This window comes from Mesoplodon mirus (assembly GCF_964341445.2).
Source record: "Mesoplodon mirus genome assembly, chromosome: 9".
NCBI classification, from domain to species: domain Eukaryota; kingdom Metazoa; phylum Chordata; class Mammalia; order Artiodactyla; family Ziphiidae; genus Mesoplodon; species Mesoplodon mirus.
The window spans coordinates 102,127,851-102,154,245 of NC_138985.1; the positions used below are offsets into that span (position 1 = coordinate 102,127,851).

The 26,395-nt window shown below is 42.3% G+C and overlaps 1 protein-coding gene across 5 annotated transcripts; it reads right to left on the bottom strand.

Moving 5' to 3' along the window:
• Positions 1-275: 275 nt before the first annotated feature.
• MKRN1 (makorin ring finger protein 1) lies at positions 276-26,395 on the bottom strand. 5 transcript variants are annotated; one of them, XM_082633193.1, is made up of 8 exons: positions 26,034-26,395; positions 18,845-18,973; positions 8,138-8,367; positions 7,208-7,434; positions 3,884-4,098; positions 3,087-3,130; positions 2,325-2,463; positions 276-1,968 (listed from the first exon to the last, which is right to left on the bottom strand). In XM_082633193.1, exons 1-8 carry the CDS (start codon positions 26,207-26,209, stop codon positions 1,824-1,826), a joined length of 1,305 nt encoding a protein of 434 aa, XP_082489319.1. In that variant the 5' UTR covers positions 26,210-26,395; the 3' UTR covers positions 276-1,823. The 5 variants fall into 5 exon arrangements, with proteins under 5 accessions (XP_082489319.1, XP_082489315.1, XP_082489318.1 ...); XM_082633189.1 differs by having other exon boundaries at positions 3,020-3,130; positions 26,034-26,393; XM_082633192.1 differs by lacking the exon at positions 26,034-26,395 and adding an exon at positions 25,737-25,883 and having other exon boundaries at positions 3,020-3,130.

Below are 26,395 nucleotides of genomic sequence, written 5' to 3' on the forward strand. Positions count from 1 at the left end.
GCTTAAGGGTTAGTCTTAAAAGTCCTAAAAAGAAATATATAAAATGATGATCCCAGCTGGTAAGGTTTTCCTCTTTACCTCTTTCTCTCTCAAACATTTCTCAGCAGGCTAGATGTTTTAGGAAAGGTGTCAACTTTTCTCAATGAACCTATATCCACAGAAATTTGACTAACTGATGAACTGATCCAAGAGGCGATGAAAGAAACAAATATGCTTTGACATCTGCACATTTCAAAATGGCTCATTACACAAAACAGAAAGCCAAACTATGGGTTTTTAAAATTGTTTTATTTGGGAAAAGTGCGTCTTACAAAAGGGCAGCTGCAAAATACAGAGACCTCTGCAACGATTACTTGTTTTTGCTTAACGTGAAAGAATGAGTGGTATCCAAGGAATCAAAGCAGTAGATGGACAAACCAGGGGCATCTCCAAGTTATTTTCAGGAAATAGAGCAACAGAACGCAGATTTATAATTTCTGATCAAGGACATCTTCTAACAATTTAACTTTAGCTTATCTCGTGGATTACCACCTCTCCGTCCCCTTTTAGTGGAAAAGCATGACTTACTACTGCAAACCAATTACTCCACTACAGGAAACGCCTTAGAACATAGTTTCGAATCACACCTGTCTAACTGCAAAGCTCAGGGATGGAATGAGGCAAATACCCACAAAAACGAACAGAAAAACCCGACAACAAAACCCCTCAAATGAGGACAAAGGTTTGTCAAAAAGTGCCTGGACTAGAAAGTCTAGGAGATCGTAAAACATTAAATACAACCGTGTAACTGAGAACCAGTTTGTGTTAATACATGAGATAACCAGAGAGTTTGAACTTCTATGGCTAAGCCCATTTCCCTATTTATATAGACAGAGCTAGCCCTGCTCTATTAACAGCTACCAATATACTGCTTTGTCCTTTCAGATCTATTTGCCACACGAGGCTGAAACCACTAAACTTGAGTTTTTCCACTAAGGCTACAGACACTGCATCTATGCAGGGATGAGAAGCTTGTTACACACTCACACGTACCAAGTCTATCAGCCCTTGGGAGTCAACTTCCAACTCTGCATTTATTTTATTCCACTATATCTTTATATGTGTTCTTTCACAATTTTCCTATCAGGCTAAACACAATAAAAATCTCAACACAGTCGCACCTGGTTCTGGTTACCCAGCAGTAGTACTTGTGTGCAATTAAACAAGAGACCAAAACCACAGAACAAGTGCACAGGGTGGGGATTACAGGGCAGGGAACAGATATAAAAACAAAGATGTGCAGAATTCACCAGAAACCTCAAGCATCCGCCTAAGTCTATAGCAGAAGGCTACATGCCACAGTTCAGATCCTTCACCTATCACCCCAATTCTTGGACCCCAAAGCAGGACCAATGCTGTTACTTTTGAACCTGGGGTCCTCAAAAATGAGTACTGGAAATCCAGAAATGCCACCCTTGAACTGTGTGAATCTGGCTGAAAACAGATGACCCAACAAACCTACACTCTAACTGTCTGACAGTTAAATGCATGTTACAAAAAAAAACTAACTTTTAAGATTTATTTTTGTAACTTTTTTAAACAGAGAAAACAACATACTCCTTGGGGATCGAGAGGACAGGCCCTGGGTAAAAATTATTACGACAGCACCTGGAGTTGAGAGGCCTGCCTAGAAGAGAACCACGGGCACTGCCGCCAAAAGCGGGGACGGCTGCCGTCTGAGGCTCAGCAGACCAGTTCACACGCCCCGCAAAGCTGCTATAGATCCAAGTCATAAAAATCTTCCAGCTCATCGTGAAACAAGTCCCACTCGTCTTCAGAGTCCGTCAGGTCGTCGTCCCCACCTGCAGCCAAAAGCATAAGCAACATCTCGCCCAGCTCAAAGGTGACAACCTCTTCTTCGTAGTTGTCAAAGGGGTTGCCGTTCTCTCTTTCCTCAATGAGCTCCCAGAAGTGGTTCCTTCGTTGGGCCTGTAAAAAACAGGGCCGTGATAGGGATGGCACTGCCGAGTAGCATCTTCTATTCTGTTGTTTCTAAGGCAAAACGTCCAGCACACCAGAGGGCATGACGAACCAGACTTCTCATTTAGGGTTTCGACTTTACCAATTCCTCCCCTCTGGTTACTTGAGGCCAACAGCTTAGGCTAGCGCTTTAAGCATCCTAGCTTCTCCTCTCACAGCCCTCCCAGTTTGCCGAAGTTGGTTTCCTCCTTTCATGCTCTAGTCTCGTTCCCAGTGTTAATCTTCTCCTTCCCCGACCCCAATCTGTGTGGGACTCAACTGAGAGTGTGGGATTTCCCCTCCTTTAAAAAAACAGTGAGAGTTACCCGGTATCTGCTTGATGTTCCCACTTTCTGTCTCTGTGGCTCCTCTCTACGGCCATCGGGGTACGCATGCTTGTAAAAACAGTTCCCTCCAAATGGACAGCTCCCACGTCCTTCATCAAAATACCTGCACGCCTTGTTGCTGGAAAGGAAAATATCGCAACCCTTATTCACGGTGGATTTCAGGTCTGTATTTGACTATCATCCAGGGTTTCTTTAAACAGGGAGGGATAGAACTGGTACGTCTGTTTACAGCCCTCCCCAAGGTGTGTTCTTAAACACGTGTGTGCTATTGCATGAAACACCGACTAGAAACAGAAACTGGTCAAGTCTAGCTGTTTAACAGCCCTAGAACCGCAGATCCAGCAGAGAGAAAACCTTCGAGAAAGCCCACACACAAGAACATAGGACAACTGTAACATGGAATCAGGACAAGGCAGACCCCATTCCTGGGGCTTTAGCTCTGTCAGCAGTGCAGACTTCATCGTAACGCAGCCCTTTGGCGTGCACCCCAAGGACTGTGTTATAGCAAGATACAGAACAGTTAAGTGTTATCAGTGGTGACAAAATAAACTGTACTGGGAAGTAAAAGAAAGGGTAGGAAGGAGGTAGGAGTATATAATGCAGCACTGTTCTTTTCAAAGTGAACCCAAGCGACGTTGGGATCTTAGGTTGAGAAAAGGCTGCAGTGCTCATACCTCATTGCCTCCTTGTATTTCTGAATGAGTTTCTGCTTCTCTTCTTTCTCCTCCACCCAGTACTCACTTGGAATGACAAAGTTAGATGTGATCCGGCATTCTGGGCAGGACCTGGGAAACAATGAACAGGCTGCAATGCAAATTCCCCTTTATAGGCCCACTGTCCTTCAAGGACACACCCTGGTGTGTCACCTCCAGATTTAAAGACTTAACTGAAAGGCAGATGGGCTTTTCCTGAAAGGGTTCCACAGACTGGTCACACAACTGACCATTTCTTTTGAGGCAGAACAAACTCCTTTATAAATTCAACTCAACAGCTAGCCAGTTCATTAAAAAAAATAATAACTTAGGTTAAAGAAAAAAACAACAAAAGAAGACATTTCACACAGACTCCTTTTTCTTTCGTTTAAATAAATTTATTTCTTGTAACTTTGCTCTGTTTAGATTATGTAGTTTTTGTTCAGTTATGAGAACAATCTTTAAAGGATGGTGGATTATTGGCTAGCTTAATGGATGGAATAGGAAAGTGGAAAATGTAAAATGTCAGGAAACATACATTCAGAGCTAGATAAGTTTGTCCTCTGAACCTAAACTGGCTAATCCATTAAACACAATCTCCTCAGAAAAAAGCACAAAGATTCTACTAACTGATACATACGGTTTCCTCATTCAAATAAAAGTAGATATACCAACTAATCTAGAAGCTAGCTGAAATACAAAGAAGAAACCCCAATTAGAAGAACCCCCAGTTTCAAGATAAAATGCATGCATTTAAATGCGGTCCATCTGGTTGAAAGTTGGCACAAGATACTAAATTCTTCCCCAAAATAGAAAGCACAAACGAAGGTTGGGGAGGAGTCTCACTTTATGATCTTGCTCTCAAATTGCTTAGCACTCCTCCACTTGCGGATACACTTGAGACAGTAGGTGTGGTTGCAGTTGGAGAGGATCCCGAAGCGGCGCTCGCCGGGGTTGGCTTTTTCGTAGACCACCTCCATGCAGATCCCACACACCATGTCCTTGCTGCGCTGCACGGCAAACGAGAGCTCCATGTCCTTCTCATGGGCCTCGATGCAAGACTAGAAAAAGTGGAGAGAGGCGCAATCAAGTCATGGAGTCACGACAAGACTTCAACTGGACAGCTAAAGACTCCTGTGCAGAGAATCAAACAGTCAGTTGAAAAGATAATGTTCCCAATACGACACTGAAAACAGCTTTGTTCACCAGTGAGTACAGGTGCACTGACATCTGGGGACTTCACGATACTCTAAAGTCAAACGCTGAGGACTCAACTTCAGGAACTAAAAAATTACCTAATTTTCTCTATCCTGCAACTCAACCCCTGCTGTTATTCACACTACAGACAGTTTTTCACACTAAGTTTGTTGATTTTACTGGTTTCTAGATGGAAAATGTAATTAGGATTAAGGCTCTAATTTACAACCCATCAGAAAATAAGGGTGGGGGCTTCCCTGGTGGCGCAGTGGTTGAGAATCTGCCTGCTAATGCAGAGGGGACACGGGTTCGAGCCCTGGTCTGGGAAGATCCCACATGCCGCGGAGCAACTGGGCCCGTGAGCTACATCTACTGAGCCTGCGCGTCTGGAGCCTGTGCTCCGCAACAAGATAGGCTGCGATAGTGAGAGCCTCGCGCACCGCGATGAAGAGTGGCTTCCACTTGCCACAACTAGAGAAAGCCCTTGCACAGAAACAAAGACCCAACACAGCAAAAAATAAATTAATTAATAAACTCCTACCCCCAACATCTTAAAAAAAAAGAAAAGAAAAGAAAAGAAAAGAAGGGTGAAGGAAACTAACCTTTATTAGGTGACAATTATGTGCCAGGCATATAATTCACATTCAAAATACAACAGCTTTATTGAGATATAATTTACATCCCATATAATGCATTCATTCAAAGTGTACAATGAAATGGTTTTTGGTATATGCACAGAGCTATACAACCATCACCACACTCAATACTAGGACGTTTTCATTACCCCAAAGGGAAACCCCAAACCCAGAGCAGTCACTTACTTCCCCCCACTCAACACCCGCAGCCCTAGGCAAGGACGAATCTGCGGATGTGTTTATTCAGGACATTTCGTGTAAATACGTGGCCCTCTGTGACTGCCTTTGTTCACTTCGCACATTCTCAAGGTATCTATGGTGGTACAATGTATGATTATTCCATTTTCTTTTTATTGCTCAGTAATATTCCATCATATGGAGAGACTGCAGTTTGTTTTTCCATTTTCAGGTGATGGGCATTTTGGTTGTTTCTGCTGTGGGGCTATTATGAATAATGCTATGAACACTCATGTACAAGTTTTTGTGTGGACATCACATACTTTTTATTTTAAATGAGGTATAATTTACATAACATTATATTACACATATTTTAATCTCTAAGAAACATGCTAATTATAGGAAATACAGAAAAGCGACAGAAAAGTCACCCATAGTCCCATATAACCAGTTATTTTAGTATATATTTTTATCTTTTTCCTAAACCTTTTTTTTAACATCTTTATTGGAGTATAATTGCTCTACAGTGGTATGTCAGTTTCTGCTGTATAACAAAGTGAATCAGCTCTACGTATACATATATCCCCCCATATCCCCTCGCTCTTGCATCTCCCTCCCACCCTCCCTATCCCACCCCTCTAGGTGGTCACAAAGCACTGAGCTGATCTCCCTGTGCTATGCAGCTGCTTCCCACTAGCTAGCTATTTTATGTTTGGTAGTGTATATATGTCCATGCCACTCTCTCACTTCGTCCCAGCTTCCCTTTCCCCCTCCCCGTGTCCTCAAGTCGATTCTCTAGTAGGTCTGTGTCTTTATTCCTGTCCTGCCCCTAGGTTCTCCATGACCTTTTTTTTTGTTTCTACATTCCATATACATGTGTTTGCATACGGTATTTGTTTTTCTCTTTCTGACTTACTTCACTCTGTATGACACACTCTGGGTCCATCCACCTCACTACAGATAACTCAATTTCGTTTCTATTTATGGCTGAGTAATATTCCATTGTATATATGTGCCACGTCTTCTTTATCCATTCGTCTGTTGATGGACACTCAGGCTAAACCTTTTTTTTTTTTTTTTTAAACAATCCCCTGAAGTAGGCACTGCTCTCGCAAATATATACAGGGGTTTAACCTGCTACATCACACAGCCAATATGCTGAGAAGGCAGAGGTCAAACCACACTCCACTGCTTCACCACCACCCACAGCCAAAGTAAGTTTGTTAAAAGAGATGAGTATGATTAGAAGCAAAATCTGCTCCAATAAATATAAGGTTTTTAATACAGGGTCTTCCCAACAAAAAAAAAAATTCATGCAGCAAATGGGCTTAGGAAACCATAGTTTGAAACTTGCATCCATCGCTGATGAGAATGTAAAACAGTGCAGTCACTGTGGAGAAAGCCTGGCAGTTGCTCAAAATATGAAGCATAGAGTTACCATGTGACCCAGCAACTCTATTCCAAGGTAATCAAGACATATGTCTACAAAAATTTACACACGAACGTTCATGGCATTATTCATAATAGCCGAAAGGTGAAACAACCCAAATGGAAAAACAAAATGTTGTACAGCCATACGGAGGATTATTACTCAGCCATGAAAAGGAATGGAGTACTGATACACACTCCAACACAAATGAATCCTGAGAACATGATGCTAATCTTTTAGCCAGTCACAAAAGGCCACATATACAAAATGACCAGAACAGGGAAATCCATAGAGACAGAAAGTAACACAGCTGCTGCCAGGAGCTGGAGGGAGGGAAGAACAGAGAGCAGTGGAGCTAATGAGCCAGAGGCTTCTTTTCTGGGATAATGAAAATGTCCTAAAATTAGAGAGAATAGTGGTTGCACAACTCTGTGAATATATTAAAAACCAATGAAATGTGCATTTTAGAAGAGTAAATTGTATGGAATGTGAATCTCAGAGAAGCTGTTATTTTAAAAGAGAAGAAAAAGGAAAAAAGGCCCAGAAGTCTGAGGTTCTAAAGCACAATTTTCTTGATAAAGCAGTCAAGAAGCCTAGGAAGGAAAACATCCCTAACTTAATGATAATCACCATTCAATTCACCAAACGTTTCTTTGAAATGAACTGACAATGTTGTGAAAAGGAAAATATAGTTCTCACACCTATTAACAGAATATCTTCCTTAAGACTTACTTTTATATGTTGTGATCTTTGGGCAGCATCCATTGGATGGAGGACCTGCAGGCCACACATATCACACGAGTCTCCGTGGAGATACACACAGTTCTCCCCATATCGGCACTCTCCCACTGCAGCATAGGGGCAGAGCTGCGTCTTTGTTTCCACTGCCGTCTGCTCCTTCTCTGATTCTTCCTTGGTCGCTGAGCCCTGCAGGGGTGCTTCGGTGGAGGAAGGGGCGGCTGAAAACGTTGAAGAGTGTGGTAAAGGTCCAAACGGACAAGGCAGAGACATAAACTATAAATAAGGGAACTGAGAAACTAACTGAAAAGAACTTCAATTAAACTCCACAGCAGTCTATTGAACTAATTCCCTTACTCTTGAAAGAAATGAATTTCTTCTGATACTGACATTTCCAAGATTAGCTTTGTTTTAAATTTTTTTAAAAAAACCTTTTTCCATATTTCTTGTGCAACTGTATTGATTAAAGGAGAGAGGCTTGGGATTCCCCGGTGGCACTGTGGTTAAGAATCTGCCTGCCAATGCAGGGGACACAGGTTCAAGCCCTGGTCCGGGAAGATCCCACATGCCGCAGAGCAACTAAGCGTGTGTGCCACAACTACTGAGCCTGTGCTCTAGAGAGCCCGTGCTCCGCAACAAGACAAACCACTGCAATGAAGGGTAGCCCCCGCTCACCGCAACTAGAGAATGCCCGTGCGCAGCAACGAAGACCCAATGCAGCCAAAAATGAAAAATTTAAAAAAAGAAAAAAAAGAGAGAGAGAGAGAGAGGCTTCAGTTTTTCAAAACATTCTAAATTCATTACTATTGGGATTCAAAATATGACTAAATATGAAGATTGGAAGCAGGAAGCTTGTGAAAACTCAGCTAATTGATGAACTACTCTCTATCCCTCTAACTTGTTATTATTCTTCAAAATACTCACTACGGCCACAGTAGGGCTGCCCAGGAACAAACTCAATGGCATTCACCCAGTCTTCTGAACCCGCTCCTACAGTTGAAAAGTTTGAATTTCTTGTCTCAGCTTCGCCCATATTCATTTCAACAATCGGTCCAACTACTGATGAGAGACTTGAGGAAGCAGCAAGGGGTGACTTTGCAGTTAGATCTGTAGCAGTTGCTTCTTCTTGTTTCAGTGGCTTGCTGTGTTCATATCTTAAAAATAAAATAAAATAAAATTTAAGAAGTCGGCAGTCACTGTCTAACCAGAAGCCTCTAGATGGAATATATTCCCTATCCTGTCCTTGGGTTCTTTTCAAACTACTGTGCCTATGAAACACGTGGAAAACTGTTAAAAGGCAGATACCTAATTTCGAAGTCTGGGTGCAGCCCAGAGTGTTGCGTGTCTAACCAGCCCTCACGCATGCAGTGCTGCTGCTCCAGGGACCAGTGTGAGCAGCAAGGCCATAAACCAGGGGTCAGCAAACTTAAAGAGTCAAATATACACAGACTCGGGGCTCTGCAGGTCATACTGCCCACGTTACAACTATTCAACTCTGCAGCTGTGGTTCAAAAGCAGCCATAGGGGGCTTCCCTGGTGGCACAGTGGTTAAGAATCCGCCTGCCAATGCAGGGGACATGGGTTCGAGCACTGGTCCAGGAAGATCCCACATGCCGTGGTGCAACTAAGCCCGTGAGCCACACCTACTGAAGCCCGCAGGCCTAGAGCCCGTGCTCTGCAACAAGAGAAGCCACCGCAGTGAGAAGCCCGTGCACTGCAACAAAGAGTAGCCCCCCGCTCGCCGCAACTAGAGAAAAGCCCACGCGCAGCAACGAAGACCCAACGCAGCCAAAAATAAATAAATAAAATAAATAAATAAATTTTTTAAAGCATCCATAGGCATTATCTAAATGACGATGCGTGCTGTGTTCCAGTAAAATTTACAAAAACAGCCTTTGGTCAGGTTTGCCCTACAGGCCTTATAGTTCACCTACCCATGCTGTAGAACATCTATTACCCTTCAAATTCCACTCTAATTAGGAGTTTCAGACAGTTGACTACCGTTCCCATGGCAAGTCTGCTAAAGAGATTGTGCAGCCAAAATTAACACTGATTAAGAAAGCAAGGCTGACACTCAAAAATTCAACAAATATGTGAAACATTTTACCAACACATAAAATTCTCCCAATATTAAAACGCAGAGATAGTATTTACAAAATATGCAGTGTGTATTTTCTTTTCCCACATCCATCCATTCACCTAATTTTCTTTTCTAAATTCTTACCCTATGCATCTCCTGATTGCTTTTCATCTGTAAAATTATCATTGACCCTTATCCCCAAATACAGAAAAAAAAACTATTTATATCCTTTAAGAAGCACCTTGCTGCCTGAGAAAATCCTCACAATTCTTTGAACATTTTATGCTGAGAGATTCACCCAGACACAATAAATTAATTATGAATGCAGTACATAAACTGTGTTATAACATATAGTATGTATCTAGCAGTTGTAATTAGTTAGTTAACTGGGCAGTACTAACCATGGGTCATCTGTGTTATAGGTGTCTGTGTTTACATCTAAAGAAGAGGTAAAACTTTAACTAAAGACTGTCCTTTAGCTTATGGCAAACATTTGCTGAGCTGGTCTTTATCCTATATTATCTCAAATCTTCCTATTCCTACTCCTAAGCATTAGGTAACCTACTCTGCTTTGCAGTACAAGTAATTTGAGTATCCTGATATCAGCTACAAAACCCAGTGCATTTATCCCACAGACTGGAATTATGCCAGCTGAAGATCAGAAATATGCTCTCTCACTTGTACCACCACACTTCATCATCAATAAACTATGAGAAAGTATTCTTTCATTTTATTTTATTTTATTTTATTTTTTTGCGGTACGCTAACCTCTCACTGTTGTGGCCTCTCTCGTTGCGGAGCACAGGCTCCGGACACACACAGGCTCAGCGGCCATGGCTCACGGGCCCAGCCGCTCCGCGGCATGTGGGATCTTCCCGGACCGGGGCGCGAACCCACGTCCCCTACATCTGCAGGCAGACTCTCAACCACTGAGCCACCAGGGAAGCCCTTCTTTCATTTTATAGATGACGTGTAAGTAGTGCTCTAGATCTAATGTGACTCCAAATCCACCCTGTACAAGAGAGCAGCCATTAGCCATATCTAGCTATTTATGCTTAAATAACATTTAAAACTCAGTTCCTTGGTCCTGGCACTAGCTACGTTTTCAAGTGTTCAATAAGTAGTCACACGTAGCTAGGGGGTCACCTTTTTGGGCATTCACACTATCAGACAAAGTTCTATTAAACAGCACTGCTCTGAAGTTTGTTTCAGAGCCTTAAGGAACCTTAGAAATCTATCCCCAGATCCTCACATTTTAACTGCTTTCACTGCCTTTAAGTTAGAAAAGAACCCGGGTTTCAGAATTAAGACAGGCTTGAATTTAAAATGCCAGCTTCACCAATAGAGAAAGCCTTCAGGGCTTTGGGAAAGTTTTAAAGGATTAAATAAAACTAAATGGCAAGATACATAAAGGGTCTAAGAAGTAGATATGACACCCATATTTTAGTTCTCTTTCTTTCCCCTTTGCCTTATTCATTTCAAGAATTTCAGGGTAAATGACTCAAAAAAAACTACTTAAAAGATAGGACTTGAATGCTTACCACCATCTATCAAATTGCAAACACTACAAAGTTTTTGAAAGGAGTGAATTTTGGTTTTAAGGAACATTTATCAAGGAATCAATAAGGTATAAATAAAATTTTTGAAAGCACAGAATATTAGCAAGAAAGTTCACATCTGTAAATAGTGCAGAATATATCTATATAAAATACACTTCTGAAGTAAAAATTTGTGAGTAAGCACTAGGAAAGGTAGAGTACAAATAAGAAAGAATAAAGCAAGAAAGAAAAAGACAAAGGCAAAAGCAATACACCCATTCTGAAAGGAGTTTACTAAAAACTAATGGTTCAGTGAAGCATGGAGCTCTTCGCCGAACAGGGACCGGCCACCTAAGGCCCTCAAGCCAAACCCTACGGGAGCTAGTAATGGTTTTGGCATTTTTAAATAGTTGTAAAAAAAGATCATTTTATGACACGAAAAGTAATTGAAATTAAAATTTCAAGGACTTCCCTGGGGGGTCCAGTGATTAAGGTTCTGCACTCCCAATGCAGGGGGCATGGGTTTGACCCCTGCTCGAGGAACTAAGATCCCGCATGCCATACAGCATGGCCAAAAATAAAACTAAAAAAATTAAATAAAATAAACTCTCTCAGAAATGTTTAAATTAATTAACTAATTAAATAAAATTTCAGTGTCCCAAAATAAAGTTTCATTGGAACACAGCCACATCTATTAGCTTATGTATTTATCTAGGGCTGTTTTTGGACTACAAGAAACTGTATGGCCTGCCCAGCCACAAATATTAATTCTCTGGCCCCATACTGAAAGTCTGCCAGGCCCCGTTAAAGAGAATTCTCACATCTATTGGATTCACAGTCCATGACAGTGGCTTTGCAAAGTTATTAATTCTTTAAGAAATTAACACAAAATTGCTGATCCTTTAAGCCACAGTGGTAAGTGGTATGTTAATACTGAGGCAACATTGAAACTAATATTGAGTTTTTCTTTCACATCTTGCAAAGAATACTCTGATACAGTATCAGTTTCTACCTAAGGAAGTTTAATCCATTTTTCTTCTACCTCTACACAAAAGACAGACACTTCTCCCTCTGGTTGGCTTGCAACTGCCCACCCCTAATCATTCTGAGCTTTGATATCTGCCTTTAAATATTTTAACTTATGGGATTTCGTAGGTCTACAGGGCAAAAAAAAAAAAAAAAAATCCCTCCAAAGGGGAATTCCCTGGTAGTCCAGTGGTCAGGACTCCGAGCTTCCACTGCAGGGAGCATGGGTTCAATCCCTGGTCAGGGAACTAAGATCCCGCATGCCTCACGGTCACTCCAAAGGAAACAAGATCTACCATAACAATGGTTGTCAACCAAGGCAGTCCTGTCCTTTTCCCAAGTGGGTGTTCAGAAACAACAACTAGGAGTTCTAATGGCACTTACTCAGTGGGGGGCAAAGGATGCTAGATCTCCTGCAACAGTCCTGAACAACAAAGAACTGGCATCACTAAATAACAGCACCCCATTATGCAACACGGATGCAGCAATACTTATGCAACACGGATACAGCAACACTTCTGCAACACGGATGCAGCAACACTTCTGACCTGTTGGAACTAGGATATCATCTTTCATTATAAACTATTCCCTTCATGAGGAGTTAAATTACTCAAAATCCCTGGGCACTGGCCAAGTTGTATAAAAAGATCTCTACATAGTAAGAGTGAAAAGTAGGCTTAAGCCCCCAAGTACAATTTTAATGAGGAAACAGTCTTGGAACAAGCCACTCCATGAGATTCCTTCCTTAGCTAGTCTATAATCAAGCTCTTAATAATCACCTATATCAGCCTGTCCCAAACAATTATCACCAAACTTTCCTTTCAGGTAGACTATTGGGATGTAGGTTTCCCTAACTCCTTTCACTTTATCCTAAGAGCACTAAACCCAGCTCAAATCAGGATCATTCCCCAAAAAGGGAGCTGTATACCCTTACTAAAGAGAAAACTAAAAAGAAAAAAGCAGTTTGTTAGGTGACTTGCATCCCAGGTGAGGTCCCCCGCCCTCTGAGACCAACCTCTGCTCCTTGAGCCTAAGCCGCACCCCCCACAGTCCCCAAGGTCTTTTCCAGCACTGGGGGTCCTGAGCACTGGCCCCGCCCACTGCCCAAACCTTGCCCTTGCTTGGGCCCCACTCCCCACAGCCAAGGCCTTTCTCCCCTCCCCTCCACTTTTTCATTTCCCTCCTCCTTTTTTTTTTTTTTTTTTTTTACTATTGTGGTACTGATGCACCTTCTGGTTGCTGACTCATCTATATTTTTATTTTTATATTCTTCCTAAAATATCTGTTAATTTCCTAGGCTAATTTTATTTTTTACTATATTATTGGGTTTTTTTCTTTTTTTTTTTCCACCCCAGGAGGCTTGCGGCATCTTGGTTCACGAGCCCGGAGTCGGGCTGAAGCTCCTGTGGTGGGAGTTCCAAGTCTGAACCACTGTACTAACAGAGAACCTCAAACCCCAGGGAATATTCATCGGAGTGAGGCCTCACGGAGTCTCTCATCTCAGCAACAAAACCCAGCTCTACCCAATAGCCTACAAACCCCAGTGTTCGAAGCCTCAGGCCAAACAACCAGTAAGACAGGAACGTAATCCCACTCAAAAAAAAAAAAAAAAAAGGAGAGAGAGGGAGATGGCAAAAAAATATATCACAGATGAAGGAGCAAGGTAAAAACCTACAAGACCAAATAAATCAAGAGGAAATAGGTAACCTACCTGAAAAAGAATTCACAGTAATGACAGTAAAGATGATCCAGAATCTTGGAAATAGAATAGAGGCATGGATTGGGAAAACACAAGAAATGTTTAACAAAGATCTAGAAGAACTAAAGAACAAACAGAGATGAACAACACAATAACTGAAATGAAAAATACACTAAAAGGAATCAATAACAGATAACTGAGGCAGAAAAACGAATAAGTGAGCTGGAAGACAAAATGGCAGAAATAACTTCCGAGGAGCAAAATAAAGATAAAAGAATGAAAAGAATTGAAGACAATCTCAGAGACCTCTGGGACAACACTAAACGCACCAACATTCGAATTATAGGGGTCCCAAAAGAAGAAGAGAAAGAGAAAGGGTCTGAGAAAATATTTGAAGAGATTATAGTTGAAAACTTCCCTAACATGGGAAAGGAAATAGCCACCCAAGTCCAGGAAGCACAGAGAGTCCCATACAGGATAAACCCTAGGAAGAACACACCAAGACACATATTAATCAAACTAAAAAAAATTAAATTCAAAGAAAAAATATTAAAAGCAGCAAGGGAAAACAAAAAATAACATACAAAGGAATCCCCATAAGGTTATCAGCTGATTTTTCAGCGGAAACTCTTCAGGCCAAAAGGGATTGGCAGGATATACTTAAAAGTGATGAAAGAGAAAAACTTACAACCAAGATAACTCTAACCAGCAAGGATTTCATTCAGATTACATGGAGAAGTCAAAAGCTTTTCAGACAAGCAAAAACTAAAAGAATTCAGCACCACCAAACCAGCTTTACAACAAATGCTAAAGAAACTTCTCTAAGCGGGAAATAAAAGAGAAGAAAAAGACCCACAAAAACAAACCCAAAATGATTAAGAAAATGGTAATAGGAACATACATATCGATAATATCCTTGAATGTGAATGGATTAAATGCCCCAACCAAAAGACATAGACTGGCTGAATGGATACAAAAACAAGACCCATCTATATGCTGTCTACAAGAGACCCACTTCAGACCTATGGACACATACAGACTGAAAGTGAAGGGATGGAAAAAGATATTCCATGCAAATGGAAATCAAAAGAAAGCTGGAGTAGCAATACTTGTATCAGATAAAATAGACTTTAAAAGACTGTTACAAGAGATAAGGAGGGACACCACATAATGATCAAAGGATCAATCCAAGAAGATGTAACAATTATAAAAGTTTATGCACCCAACATAGGAGCACCTCAATACATAAGGCAAATGCTAACAACCATGAAAGAAGAAATCGACAGTAACACAATAATAGTAGGGGACTTTAGCACCCCATTTACACCAGTGGACAGATTATCCAAAAAGAAAATAAATAAGGAAACACAAGCTTTAAATGACACAACAGACCAGGCAGATCTAATTGATATTTATCCACCCAAAAGTGGCAGAATATACTTTCTTCTCAAGTGCACATGGAACATTCTCCAGGATAGATCACATCTTGGGTCACAAATCAAGCCTCGGAAAATTTAAGAAAACTGAAATCATATCAAGCATCTTTTCTGACCACAACACTATGAGACTGGAAATCAATTAACAGGAAAAAAAACTGTAAAAAACAAAAATACATGGAGGCAGGCTTCCCTGGTGGCGCAGTGGTTGAGAGTCCACCTGCTGATGCAGGGGACACGGGTTTGTGCCCCAGCCCAGGAAGATCCCACGTGCCGCGGAGCGGCTGGGCCCGTGAGCCATGGCCACTGGGCCTGCGCATCCGGAGCCTGTGCTCCACAACGGGAGAGGCCACAACAGTGAGAGGCCTGCGTACCGCAAAAAAAAAAAAAAAATGGGCAGAAGACCTAAATAGACATTTCACCAAGGAAGACATACAGATGGCCAAGAGGCACATGAAAAGATGCTCAACATCACTAATTATTAGAGAAATGCAAATCAAAACTATAATGAGGTATCACCTCACAGCGGTCAGAATGGCCATTATCAAAAACTCTAGAAACAATAAATGCTGGAAAGGGTGTGGTGAAAAGGGAACCCTCCTGCACTATTGGTGGGAATGTAAATTGATACAACCACTAAGGAGAACAGTATGGCGGTTCCTTAAAAAACTAAAACTGGAACTACCATATGACCCAGCAATCCCACTACTGGGCATATACCCTGAGAAAACCATAATTCAAAAAGAGACATGTACCACAGTGTTCATTGCAACACTATTTACAATAGCCAGGACATGGAAGCAACCTAAGTGTCCATCGACAGATGAATGGATAAAGAAGATGTGGCACATATATACAATGGAATATTACTCAGCCATATAAAGGAATGAAACTGGGTTATTTGTAGTGAGGTGGATGGACCTAGAGTCTGTCATACAGAGTGAAGTAAGTCAGAAAGAGAAAAACAAATACCTTAAGCTAACACATATATATGGAATCTAAAAAAAACCAAAAAAAAGGTACTAATGAACCTAGTTGCAGGGCAAAAATAGAGGTAGACATAGAAAATGGACTTGAGGACATGGATGGGGTGGGAGGGCAAAGTTGGGGCAAAGTGAGAGTAGCATCAACATATATACACGACCAAATGTAAAATAGTTGGCTGGTGGGAAGCAGCAGCATAGCACAGGGAGATCTGCTTGGTGCTTTGCGATAACCTAGAGGGATGGGATAGGGAGGATGGGAGGGAGGCTAAGAGAGAGGGAATATGGGGACATGTGTATACATATGGTTGATTCTCTTTGTTGTGCAACAGAAACTAACACAGTATTGTGAAGCTATTATACTCCAATAAAGATTAAAAAAAAAATCTTGCAGAGACCATCTTACTACAAAGAATCGCTCATTCACAGTAGGATGGATTTCTAACACCTATTGCCCTTTTTAATATTGTGACTGACTACAAAAGACATATCTGGGTTTTTTAGTTTTGGGGTTTTTTTTTGAGGAGTGTCATTGTATCAGTTTTTTCCTTCTAGCAATATTGCAATGAAAAAAATCAGCAGAGGGCAAAATGACCACTAAACTCAGATACCAGGGGTTCCATTTCTGGGATCCTTCCTACAGTCACATGGAAAGAATCTTTTCCTTCTTCTCTACCCTTACTAGATTTCCTAAATAAAACAGATGTGAGATAGCCTAACATCAATATCCCACCCGTCAATAATTTCTTAGTCTTTTGAACTCTAAGCATTTGAACCCAATAGTTGACACAATTCTTTTCTGATAATAGGATGCTAAAATTGGCTATGATGCTGTCAAAATATCTTACCTAGTGTGACCATTTAAAATATGCCCGGGACTTCCCTGGTGGCACAGTGGTTAAGAATCTGCCTGCCAATGCAGGGGACACAGGTTAGAGCCCTGGTCCGGGAAGATCCCACGTGCCGCGGAACAACTAAGCCCGTGTGCCACAACTACTGAGCTTGTGCTCTAGAGCCCACAAGCCACAACTACTGAGCCCTCATGCCACAACTACTGAAGCCCACGTGCCTAGAGCCCGTGCTCCACAACAAGAGAAGCCCACGCACCGCAACAAAGAGTAGCCCCCGCTCACTGCAACTAGAGAAAGCCTGCACAGCAACGAAGGCCCAACACAGCCAAAAAAAATTTTTTTAATAAATTAAAAAAAACCTTAAAAATATAAAATAAAATATGCCCAAAATTCTTTGACAGTCCCCCCGCCGCTTTAACAGGTGGAGGCCAATTTCTTTCCCCTTGAAAGTGGGCTGGACTTAGTGACTCGCTTGTAATAAACAGAATATAGTGGAAGTGACAGTGTGTGACTTCTGAGACTAGGTCATAAAAAGGTATTGTGGGGACTTCCCCGGTGGTCCAGTGGTAAAGAACCCACCTTCCAATGCAGGGGACTCGGGTTCAATCCCTGGTCAGGGAACTAAGATCCCATATGCCCCATAGCATAGCCAAAAAAAAAAAAAAAAAAAAAAAAAGGTATTGTGGCTTCGTCCTTGCAGTCTCTCTTGAATCACTTACTCTGGGGACAAGTTAGCGTGAGGACATTAAAGCAGCTCTAGGGAAATGTCCACGAGGCGAGGAACTAAGGCCTCCCACCAACAGATGTGTGAGTGAGCCACCTTCCAAGTGGTCTTCCGGCCCCCATCAAGACTTCAGATGATGGCAGCCCTGGCTGAAATCTTGGCCGAAATCTCTTAAGAGTCTCCAAGCTAGAACCACCCACCCAGCTAAGCCACTCCAAGATTCCAGACTCCAGAAACTATGAGATAATAAATGTTTACTGTTTCCAAGCTGTTGAATTTCAGGGTAACCTGTTTAACATCAATAGATAACTAATACACTTAGATATTTTCTAAACTGAGAAGATAAAGAAAAGCTCTAACTGGGACTTCCCTGGTGGTCCAGTGGTTAGGACTTGGCGCTTCCACTGCAGGGGATGCGGGTTTGTTCCCTGGTCAGGGAACTAAGATCCCACGTGCCGCACAGTATGGCCAAAAAGAAAAAGAGAAGAAAAACTCTACCCAATTGCTAGCAGAACCCACAGAACCCACTACTGCTGAATTGCAATTTAACGGGATTATGGTACCAATTCAATGAATGATGATAGAGATTACTTAATAACTAATCCCTCTTGGTTTTCCACCATTCTGAGATAGATACTAGAGACTATTCTGAAGCATTTTCTGTAAATCTTGGCTTAAAATTTAGTCTTGCGAGCTCAAGTGGTTTATGAAAGTTTAGTTGGAATGACAAGCCCTCTTAACTAGTAACCTAATACACTGTTCCAAATGCCTATGATCCCATTTTCTCTCCATATTTCATACTAATAGAGAACAACTGAAACTAGTCCCAACTGGTCAAATATGAACCTTATTCTTGGTCTTTAAGAGGAAATGCTATTAACAAACATGCCTTCACCACACCCCATCTCTAGGTTTGCTGGAAGTTGCTCCTCAGGCACTATTTAAACTTAGGACTGTATTATAAACTCATTTTTTAAATGTAATACATTCCGTCCAAGAGAGAGATATGTCAGTGTGCTAACATTTCTAATGAGCACTTTTTAAAGTACTATTTTAGGGAATTCCCTGGTGATCCAGTGGTTAGGACTTGGTGCTTTCACTGCCATGACCCGGGTTCAATCCCTGGTCGGGGAACTAAGATCCTGCAAGCTGCGAGGCATGGCAAAAAAAAAAAAAAGACTATTTTAAATCTATTATTTACAAAGTTGTTGGAATTATGTATTTTACTCTCATTTTTTTCTGCCAACCTCTCCATCCACCCCTGAACAAAACTGAATTGGAAACAAATTCTTACCTGCAGCGGTCTCCGTAAATACAGTACCCTCGCTGAAAATACTTGCACACTACACCATATGGACTGTCAGAGAGGTCATGTGAGTATCGACAGTTATCTCCTTCCTTACAAACCCCATGCATGAAATACCTGTGAGACAAAGAACCACAAGTTGGTTTATAAGTCAGTACTCAAAGAATTCATGACCAATATATTCTAATAACACAGGAGCACTATACACTAGTACTACGTTCTACTGTTATAGTCTATCTACACAAACACGAGAAATGAACACAAAGAAAGTAGAACTAGATTATATGACCATAAAATTATCCATGATGGTACCACAGGAAGGTTGCCTATAGATAGAGACACCAATTTAAACTTTGAGGTCACCATTAATCTTGTCTCTACGGGTTAAGTCTGACTACTGCTCTCATTTTACAGTCCTACAGAGGTAGCTTCTTGTTTTCCACTAACTTCAGCCATAATGGCAGCTCTATCTGCAAAAAAATCAAAGATAAGCAAGAAACAACGTAAACCTGAACGGGTCAGACTACTGTATATGTTTCAATTCTTCGAGAAACCATTTTAATTCTTTAAAAGCCACATGCGAAAATCCAAGTAAAATTTGTTGCAAGGGTAGAGGCAAAGGGAAATCACTTCTGCCCTTCATTTAGCAGACTCTTGTTCTAAAGGAGAACATGTGTACTTAACTAGCAGTTTCCAAAACCCAAGTATCAGAGAATGACTCAGTTTCTAAGAGGACCTGGGAATTTGCTACAAGTGCAACTTTTGAGACCTCACCTCAGACCAACTAAACTGGAAATGGGGCGGAGGGCCAAGCAGCAATCTGTAAGTAACTAGGCAGATCAGGGAAGCCCCAGGGTCTTTATTTTTTGTAGATAATCCTGATCTTGTAAAGTGGGTAGAACTACCACCGCCCCTTGCATCCTCCCTCCCATCACTGACTTTGGTCTCTTTCTCTTGAGCAGAGTTATGAAGATTTCATATTGGCAGCCCATAACTGCGCCAAATATGCATCTATGTACAGCTGATCCAGAGTGAGGAAAAAGTGCCTATCTCCTGGGTGTGTCAATTATCTAGAGATGGAAGGTAGAATAGCAGAAAGTGCACTCCACTTGTGCACTGGATTGAAGGATATATAGAAAAGAGACTCATATTTACCTAAAGGAGCCTTGAAGAAGGCTGCCCCAAATTGAAATGTGAAAGGTTCTATTCAAATTACTGGCATGGGGCTTCCCTGGTGGCGCAGTGGTTGGGAATCCGCCTGCCAATGCAGGGGACACGGGTTTGAGCCCTGGTCCCAGAGGATCCCACATGCCACAGAGCAACTAGGCCCGTGCGCCACAACTGCTGAGCCTGCGCTCTGGAGCCCTGCAAGCCACAACTACTGAGCCTGCGTGCCACAACTACTGAATCCCACGCTCCTGGAGCCCGTGCTCCGCAACAAGAGAAGCCACCGCAATGAGAGGCCGGCGCACCGCAACAGGGAGTGGCCTGAGAGCCCAGGAGCAGCAACGAAGACCAAACGCAGACAAAAATTAATTAATTAATTAATTTTTTAAAATTACTGGCATGTATACCTTCTATGTGACATAGAAAGAAAAAATGTAACATCTTGGTGGAACAGCTATAATTATCAAGAAGATCCTGAACTGCCCTAGGATTTCAGTCCATAACAAAACGTAAGAATATAGTAGTAGGAAGTCAAATTCTAACTATAATTAACCTAATTTCAACTGTTATCAGGTTTAACTTTAACTAGGTTTGAACTTTTGCTCAACTACAGGGCAACTTTCTGCAAGCTTTGAAGCTGTCTGAGCACCACATAACACAAATCTGAGTTAAACCACTTGTGCTAATAGGTACTTTTTGACCTATAAATGAAGAGATTAACACTTAAAAAAACCCAACAACCCAACAAGTCAAATAATTGTAATCATTGTAATCACCACTAGTATTATCATGCTTCAAAGTATCTATAAAAGTATCCCCACACACACACACAAAAGTATCCACAGTTGGTAATTGCTTATTCATTTGAAACAGTCTCACTGTTTGAATACAGTTGCTTACTGTCCCATCCCCAGTGGGAACTTTCACAATTCTCAACACAAGACAAAGCTGTCTATACCTTCAATATTCTTTGGGGTCAGTCTGAAGTCAGAGGTGCACATACTGATACAGTCTTAAGGCTTGATAAAACACCTGCCCCTAGAGATCGCAAACCCGTTGCTCCAAGGAGTTCGGCTCCCTGACACCTGCGTTTAAATGTCCAGCAGGATGCTCTTCCTCCACACGTGTGCAACACCTCACACCACTACTACTTTCTGACATCCATGATAGTAAAAACTGTTCCCGAGAATCCAAAATGAAAGCGTAAACTCAGAGTCACTGGCCCAAGACAGTGTAGCATGGCCTGTTGGCACCTTTTGACCAAGAGCATAATACGGCAATGACCAAGAATGGAGAGAACAGGGGAGGCCAGGCTGGAAAGCTAGGGAACAGATTCTGCAGGGCCTTTTAAGTCAAGTTATCTTAAAGCAGTAAGAAACCGCTGAAAGATTTGAAATAAGGACGTGTCAGAATTAAATTTAAATTTTAAAACACTACATTAAACTGCCTTCTTCCAGGTGACGTGTCTGGGCCAGCTGATTACATTTATGTCTAGGGACTTCAGTTAATTCCAAGTTGCAAGAGCCAGCAGTGGATGCAGCTACCAGAACAGTTAATACAATCAGGCTGCATCAGTAGTCAACTGTTTGGATCAAAGTAGTAATAAAAAGCACACAGTTTAAGAATTAGGAAGACTGTTTAAATTCCAGCTTTGTGACCCTTAGTAAAGCTATTTTGTCTTAGTTTCACCACTCTTTCAGATTTAAGAACTTAAAAAAACCCAAAACACCCCACCACGTGTGCAGTAGCAGCTGCATAGTGTCTTTGCTGGCACTTGAGTTCATTTCCCCATCTCCCCTTCCACATCTCTTCTCTGCCTTGACTACATTTGTTTCCAACCACACGCTGTAAGAGGTACACACTAACGAATCGGATAAGAAAAGCAAGAGACCTAGATGTCATGCCATAAGAAGATTTTAAGTAACTGGAGTAGTTTGGCCAGAAGACAAAGGAATAGCCTTTTCCAGCACTATTCCTGGCAAAGTCAATACATGTGGGAAGCTACATCATAAACCTGGCTCAGCGTAAGGACTGAGAACTAGAACTATCCAGCAATGAAATAAGTTCCTGAGGTCCAGAACTAGCATCACCAAAGGAATTCAAGCAGACACAAATCACCTGATACTGCAGAATCAACAGAAACACTAGAATACAAGCCCCAATTAGTTACTGCCAAATACTAAGCATTATTTTACATGGTTGTTTGGTACATATGGTCTGGGTTTGTGGTTTGTTTTACTTGCCTTTTGTCTCTCAGTGATATCAACACTGTTGGTATAATTATAAACAGTCCTCACAGTGAAATCCCTTCTTGCCAACCCATGTCTAAGTCTAAGAGATTATGACATGATAGTTAGTGTAAGTTATAACCTAAAGAGGAAAAGAGGCAACTCTCCCAAGAATTTCTCCCCATTTTTTTTTTCTTTTTTAAATGCCACCACCAAAAAGCCATCATCCAAGTTCACCTTAATGCCAGTGTCCAGGCTGAGCTTGCCTTCAGTTAAAGGCTGGGCCATATGATTTCTATGGTTCCTTCCACCTTGAAGATTCTATGACTCCAATCAGACATTGTCCAGTAATAAAGACAAATACAATTGACTAGAATCCCCGACTGTTGTACCTCTTGGAAACGTAAGCATGGGTACCAAGATATATAAGAAACCCCAACAGTAGCTTGTGAGAGTGTAAGAGAACCACACAATACCCTCAAAGTACTTCTAGGCATCATAACAACCTGTCTGGGGATTTACAGAAATTACAGAATATTAATTAATTTGGCACTTAATCACTTAATCTGCTGTGACACTGTTTACTGTTACTTAATTCTTGATAAGTACGTGTACCCTATTTCTCAAACTAGATTGTAAATTCCTGGTGTTTAAGAACCATAGTTTATTCTGCTTTTTATCTTCTACAGTACCTGTACACATGTAGAAGCACTCTGATAAAACAGTGTCTAAATTCAAAATTACAACTTGCAAGTTACAACTTTGTTGTTTTAACCCCCAACACTAAAGAAAACTAGAAGAAGCAATAGCATTTCTAGTTCACAGCACTAAATTCTAATAAAAAATATTAAAATGGCCTGGTGGGGGCAGCATAACACAGTTCCTTGGGAAAAGTATACCTAGGTTTTCCTTAAAGGCCTGAGAATATAAACACAATGACAGAATTTCCAGAGAAATATTTAGACAATACTAACCAACAAGAAAATACAGATGATTCTGAGCAACGAAAAACAAATTTCTAACATCCACACAGCTAAGAGAATTATACCCTTGGTGAAGAAAACAGCCTTAGTCAAATTCCTAGATATAAAGGGGGGAAGAGGCACAAACTAGAACACTATCTTGAATTCTCTTCAAAGGAGATTTTGCTATCAAACACCACGAAAATATTTATAATACAGTGCATTTCTGCATCTCCTTCAACATCTAGCTCTATGTCTCTCGTAAGCACTAATGCTTATTTACTGAATAACTGAAGGAGGTAGTCCCGAAAAGATATACACATGTTCTATTAAGTCCTTTGTCTTTGCTGATTTACAAGGGTCCTCTTCTTCTTAACGAAAGCAGAGGAATCTTACAAGCACATATCAAAGTGGGTAATTTTAGGTGTGGATTTACCAAGATCAATTTAAGCCTTTACTGAGTACACCAGGCACTGACTAAAGCCCTACAGGTACAATGATAAACAAAACAGCTCAGAAAGCCCAAAGTTTACAATAAATAAATTAAGATATCGTATTTGGTATTCCCCTACTCAAAAGATTTTTTTTTAAACAGGAGATCGTGTGAGTACTTAGAACAACTGAAAACAATATCAAATATTAAAACCCAAGACTTATCAACTAGCCTGTGCTTTTTTGGAGAACTGTCTCAAGCAAAAGCTACAGACAGGTTTATATGAAAAACAAAACAGTAGCACATCTAAGCCTGTATCTGATACATAACGCTTCTTAGAAATATTACTCACATATGTAAATTTCCTAAATATATAAATCTATTGGTTCATGGGCGAGGAACTCCCACTGGTCCAGGATTGATCTGGGGTATTTCAGAAACTCAAAGATCCTAAAGGTAGGCAAAAAGGAACGATTAGTCTGGTGAGCTGTTCTGAATCCTGATGACACTGGTGAGGAAGTAGAAAAGGGGAAGTAAATCAGGGAAAAGTGCCTAACAAAGGGGAAAGTAAAGCGTAGAAGTGATAACGCATTCTGGGCAGAAATGAGTTGAGCTCAGATACAGACACAACAGGATAATAATGAGACAAGTAATATATAGTAATGTCAAGTTAGTGATGGGTATTCAAGGCTAAACTATATTGAGATCAGAGTTAGTGTGTAAAATCAAGGCACTGAATAGAATTCTTAAAGAACCCACATATTAAAGGAAAACTAGTCTCAGTGTATAGATAGATTGGAACTGCAGGATGAATGGCTAGAAAATTCAGGAATGTAAAGGTTACACTAGTCCCTTTATTTTTAAAAGAGTCAACTAGCACATATAAATCAACTGTAACATTGTAGAGAAAAGAGAAGTAAAAGACTCAAATAATTGGTTCCATGAATAGGAATTTTAAAATTCTCATTCTTTGGGATACTGCACAAGTATTCTAAGGATCTACAGATGACTGATAAAAGAAGCTACCTAAAACAGCTATGCTTTCTACATCCCGTTATTGAAAATAACCTTAATTAAACTTATTCATGCCTTAAATGTATCATGTTAAGCACTGAGAACGCTTCACTCTCGCTGTTAATACCAGGGCAGTGAATTCTGTATATTAAGAATATTTTCAAGCATTTACACATAAATTACCCCACCTAAGTGAAAACCAGCGTTTCAACTGATTTTTTCAACCGATCGAAAAACAAAAGCTTCTAGGCGCTTACTGATCACTTTTTAAAAATCCAAGTACAACATCCAATTAAATGCCCTAATCTTTTTTTTTTTTTTTTTTGGCGGTACGCAGACCTCTCACGGTTGTGGCCTCTCCCGTTGCGGAGCACCGGCTCAACGGCCATGGCTCACGGGCCCGGCCGCTCCGCGGCGTGTGGGATCTTTCCGGACCGGGGCACGAACCCGTATGCCCTGCATCGGCAGGCGGATTCTCAACCACTGCGCCACCAGGGAAGCCTTAAATGCCCTACTCTTAAACGTACAGCTCGATAATTTGTTACAGGCGTGCACACGTCAGTATAACCGTCCTCCACTAATCACTTTTTTTCCAAATATTTTCATCCGACATCCCAAACCAAAACAAAATCTCTCTCCTTTCGGAGCGACGAGCTCCTTGACTCCCTAAGTAAGATGCGTGGATTTCAAAAGAGAAGCCTTTAGCCGGGGGACGGGAACGGCAGCTCGTCAAATTTAAGGCGGAGGAGACGACCCCGGCCCGGCACTCGGTTCTAAGACAAAGCTCAGAACCGCCAACCTCGATAAACATACAAAGAAGAAATAACCAAAGCTCCTGCTCCGGGTGGGGCGGGGGCCGAGAGACCCGAGACGACTTTACAAATGGATGACACGGCGGCGGGGCCCGGCAGCCAAGTCCCCTCGCCGGGGCCCGCGGCGGCGCTCCCCGGCCAGGCAGGGTCGCGGGGAGGCGGCGGGCTCCAGGCGACACCGCCAACCTCCTTCTCGAACCGGCGAGCTGGAGGCAGGGGCTGAGGGATCCGGCGACAATAAAAAGGAGGGAGGAGTCATCCTACCTCTCCCCGTGCGCGCTGCGCGCTCTGCCGGGTGAGGGGAGACGGCGGGCGGTGCGGCGGCTCCTCAACGACGCCGCGCGCGCCCGAGCCTCGGCGGCAGGCGACGGTTGACGCAGCGCGGGCGGGGAGGCCGCGGCGGCCGCGCGGACAGCAAAGCCGGCGGCGGCACCAGCAGCGGCACCGTCGGCGGCGGCTGCGAAACGCCGGCTCCCCTCCCACCTCCGGCCGGTCGCCCGCCCCTTCCTCCGGGGTCTCGGTCCCCTCCCCGCGCCCGGCGCCGGCCGCGCTGCGTCTCACCTGCAGGTGACCTGTTTAGTCCAGCCGCCGCCGCTGCCGTCTCCCCCGCCCCCCGCCCCCAGGGACGGGGAGGTGACTGTGGGGGTAGGGGTGGGGGAAGCCGCTGCCACCGCCGCCGCTGCCGCTCGTGCTCCTGATGTTGTGGCTGTTGTTCCGGGAGCTGCAGCCTCCGCCATTACTGTTTATCCCACACAGCAATGGCGCCGGAACTTCCGGGATCACATAATTCCGGTCCGGCTGCGGGGAGGAGAAGGCGGCGAGGCGAGGGGTGGGGTGGGGAAGGACACTGAGGCGCCCGCTGGCTCCCCTCTGCCCCGCGCCGCGTCTCTGAGCGATCTCGCCGCTCGAACTGAGGGCCGGAG

Excerpts from the sequence above, each read along its gene's own strand:
- MKRN1 (XM_082633189.1), bottom strand. The coding sequence starts at position 26,209 with ATGGCGGAGGCTGCAGCTCCCGGAACAACAGCCACAACATCAGGAGCA. Across the intron at positions 4,099-7,207 it reads AAAGATCACAACATATAAAA|TCTTGCATCGAGGCCCATGA; the intron begins GTAAGTCTTAAG and ends CACTTTTTCTAG. Across the intron at positions 2,464-3,019 it reads AAATACAAGGAGGCAATGAG|CAACAAGGCGTGCAGGTATT; the intron begins GTATGAGCACTG and ends TTTCCTTTCCAG.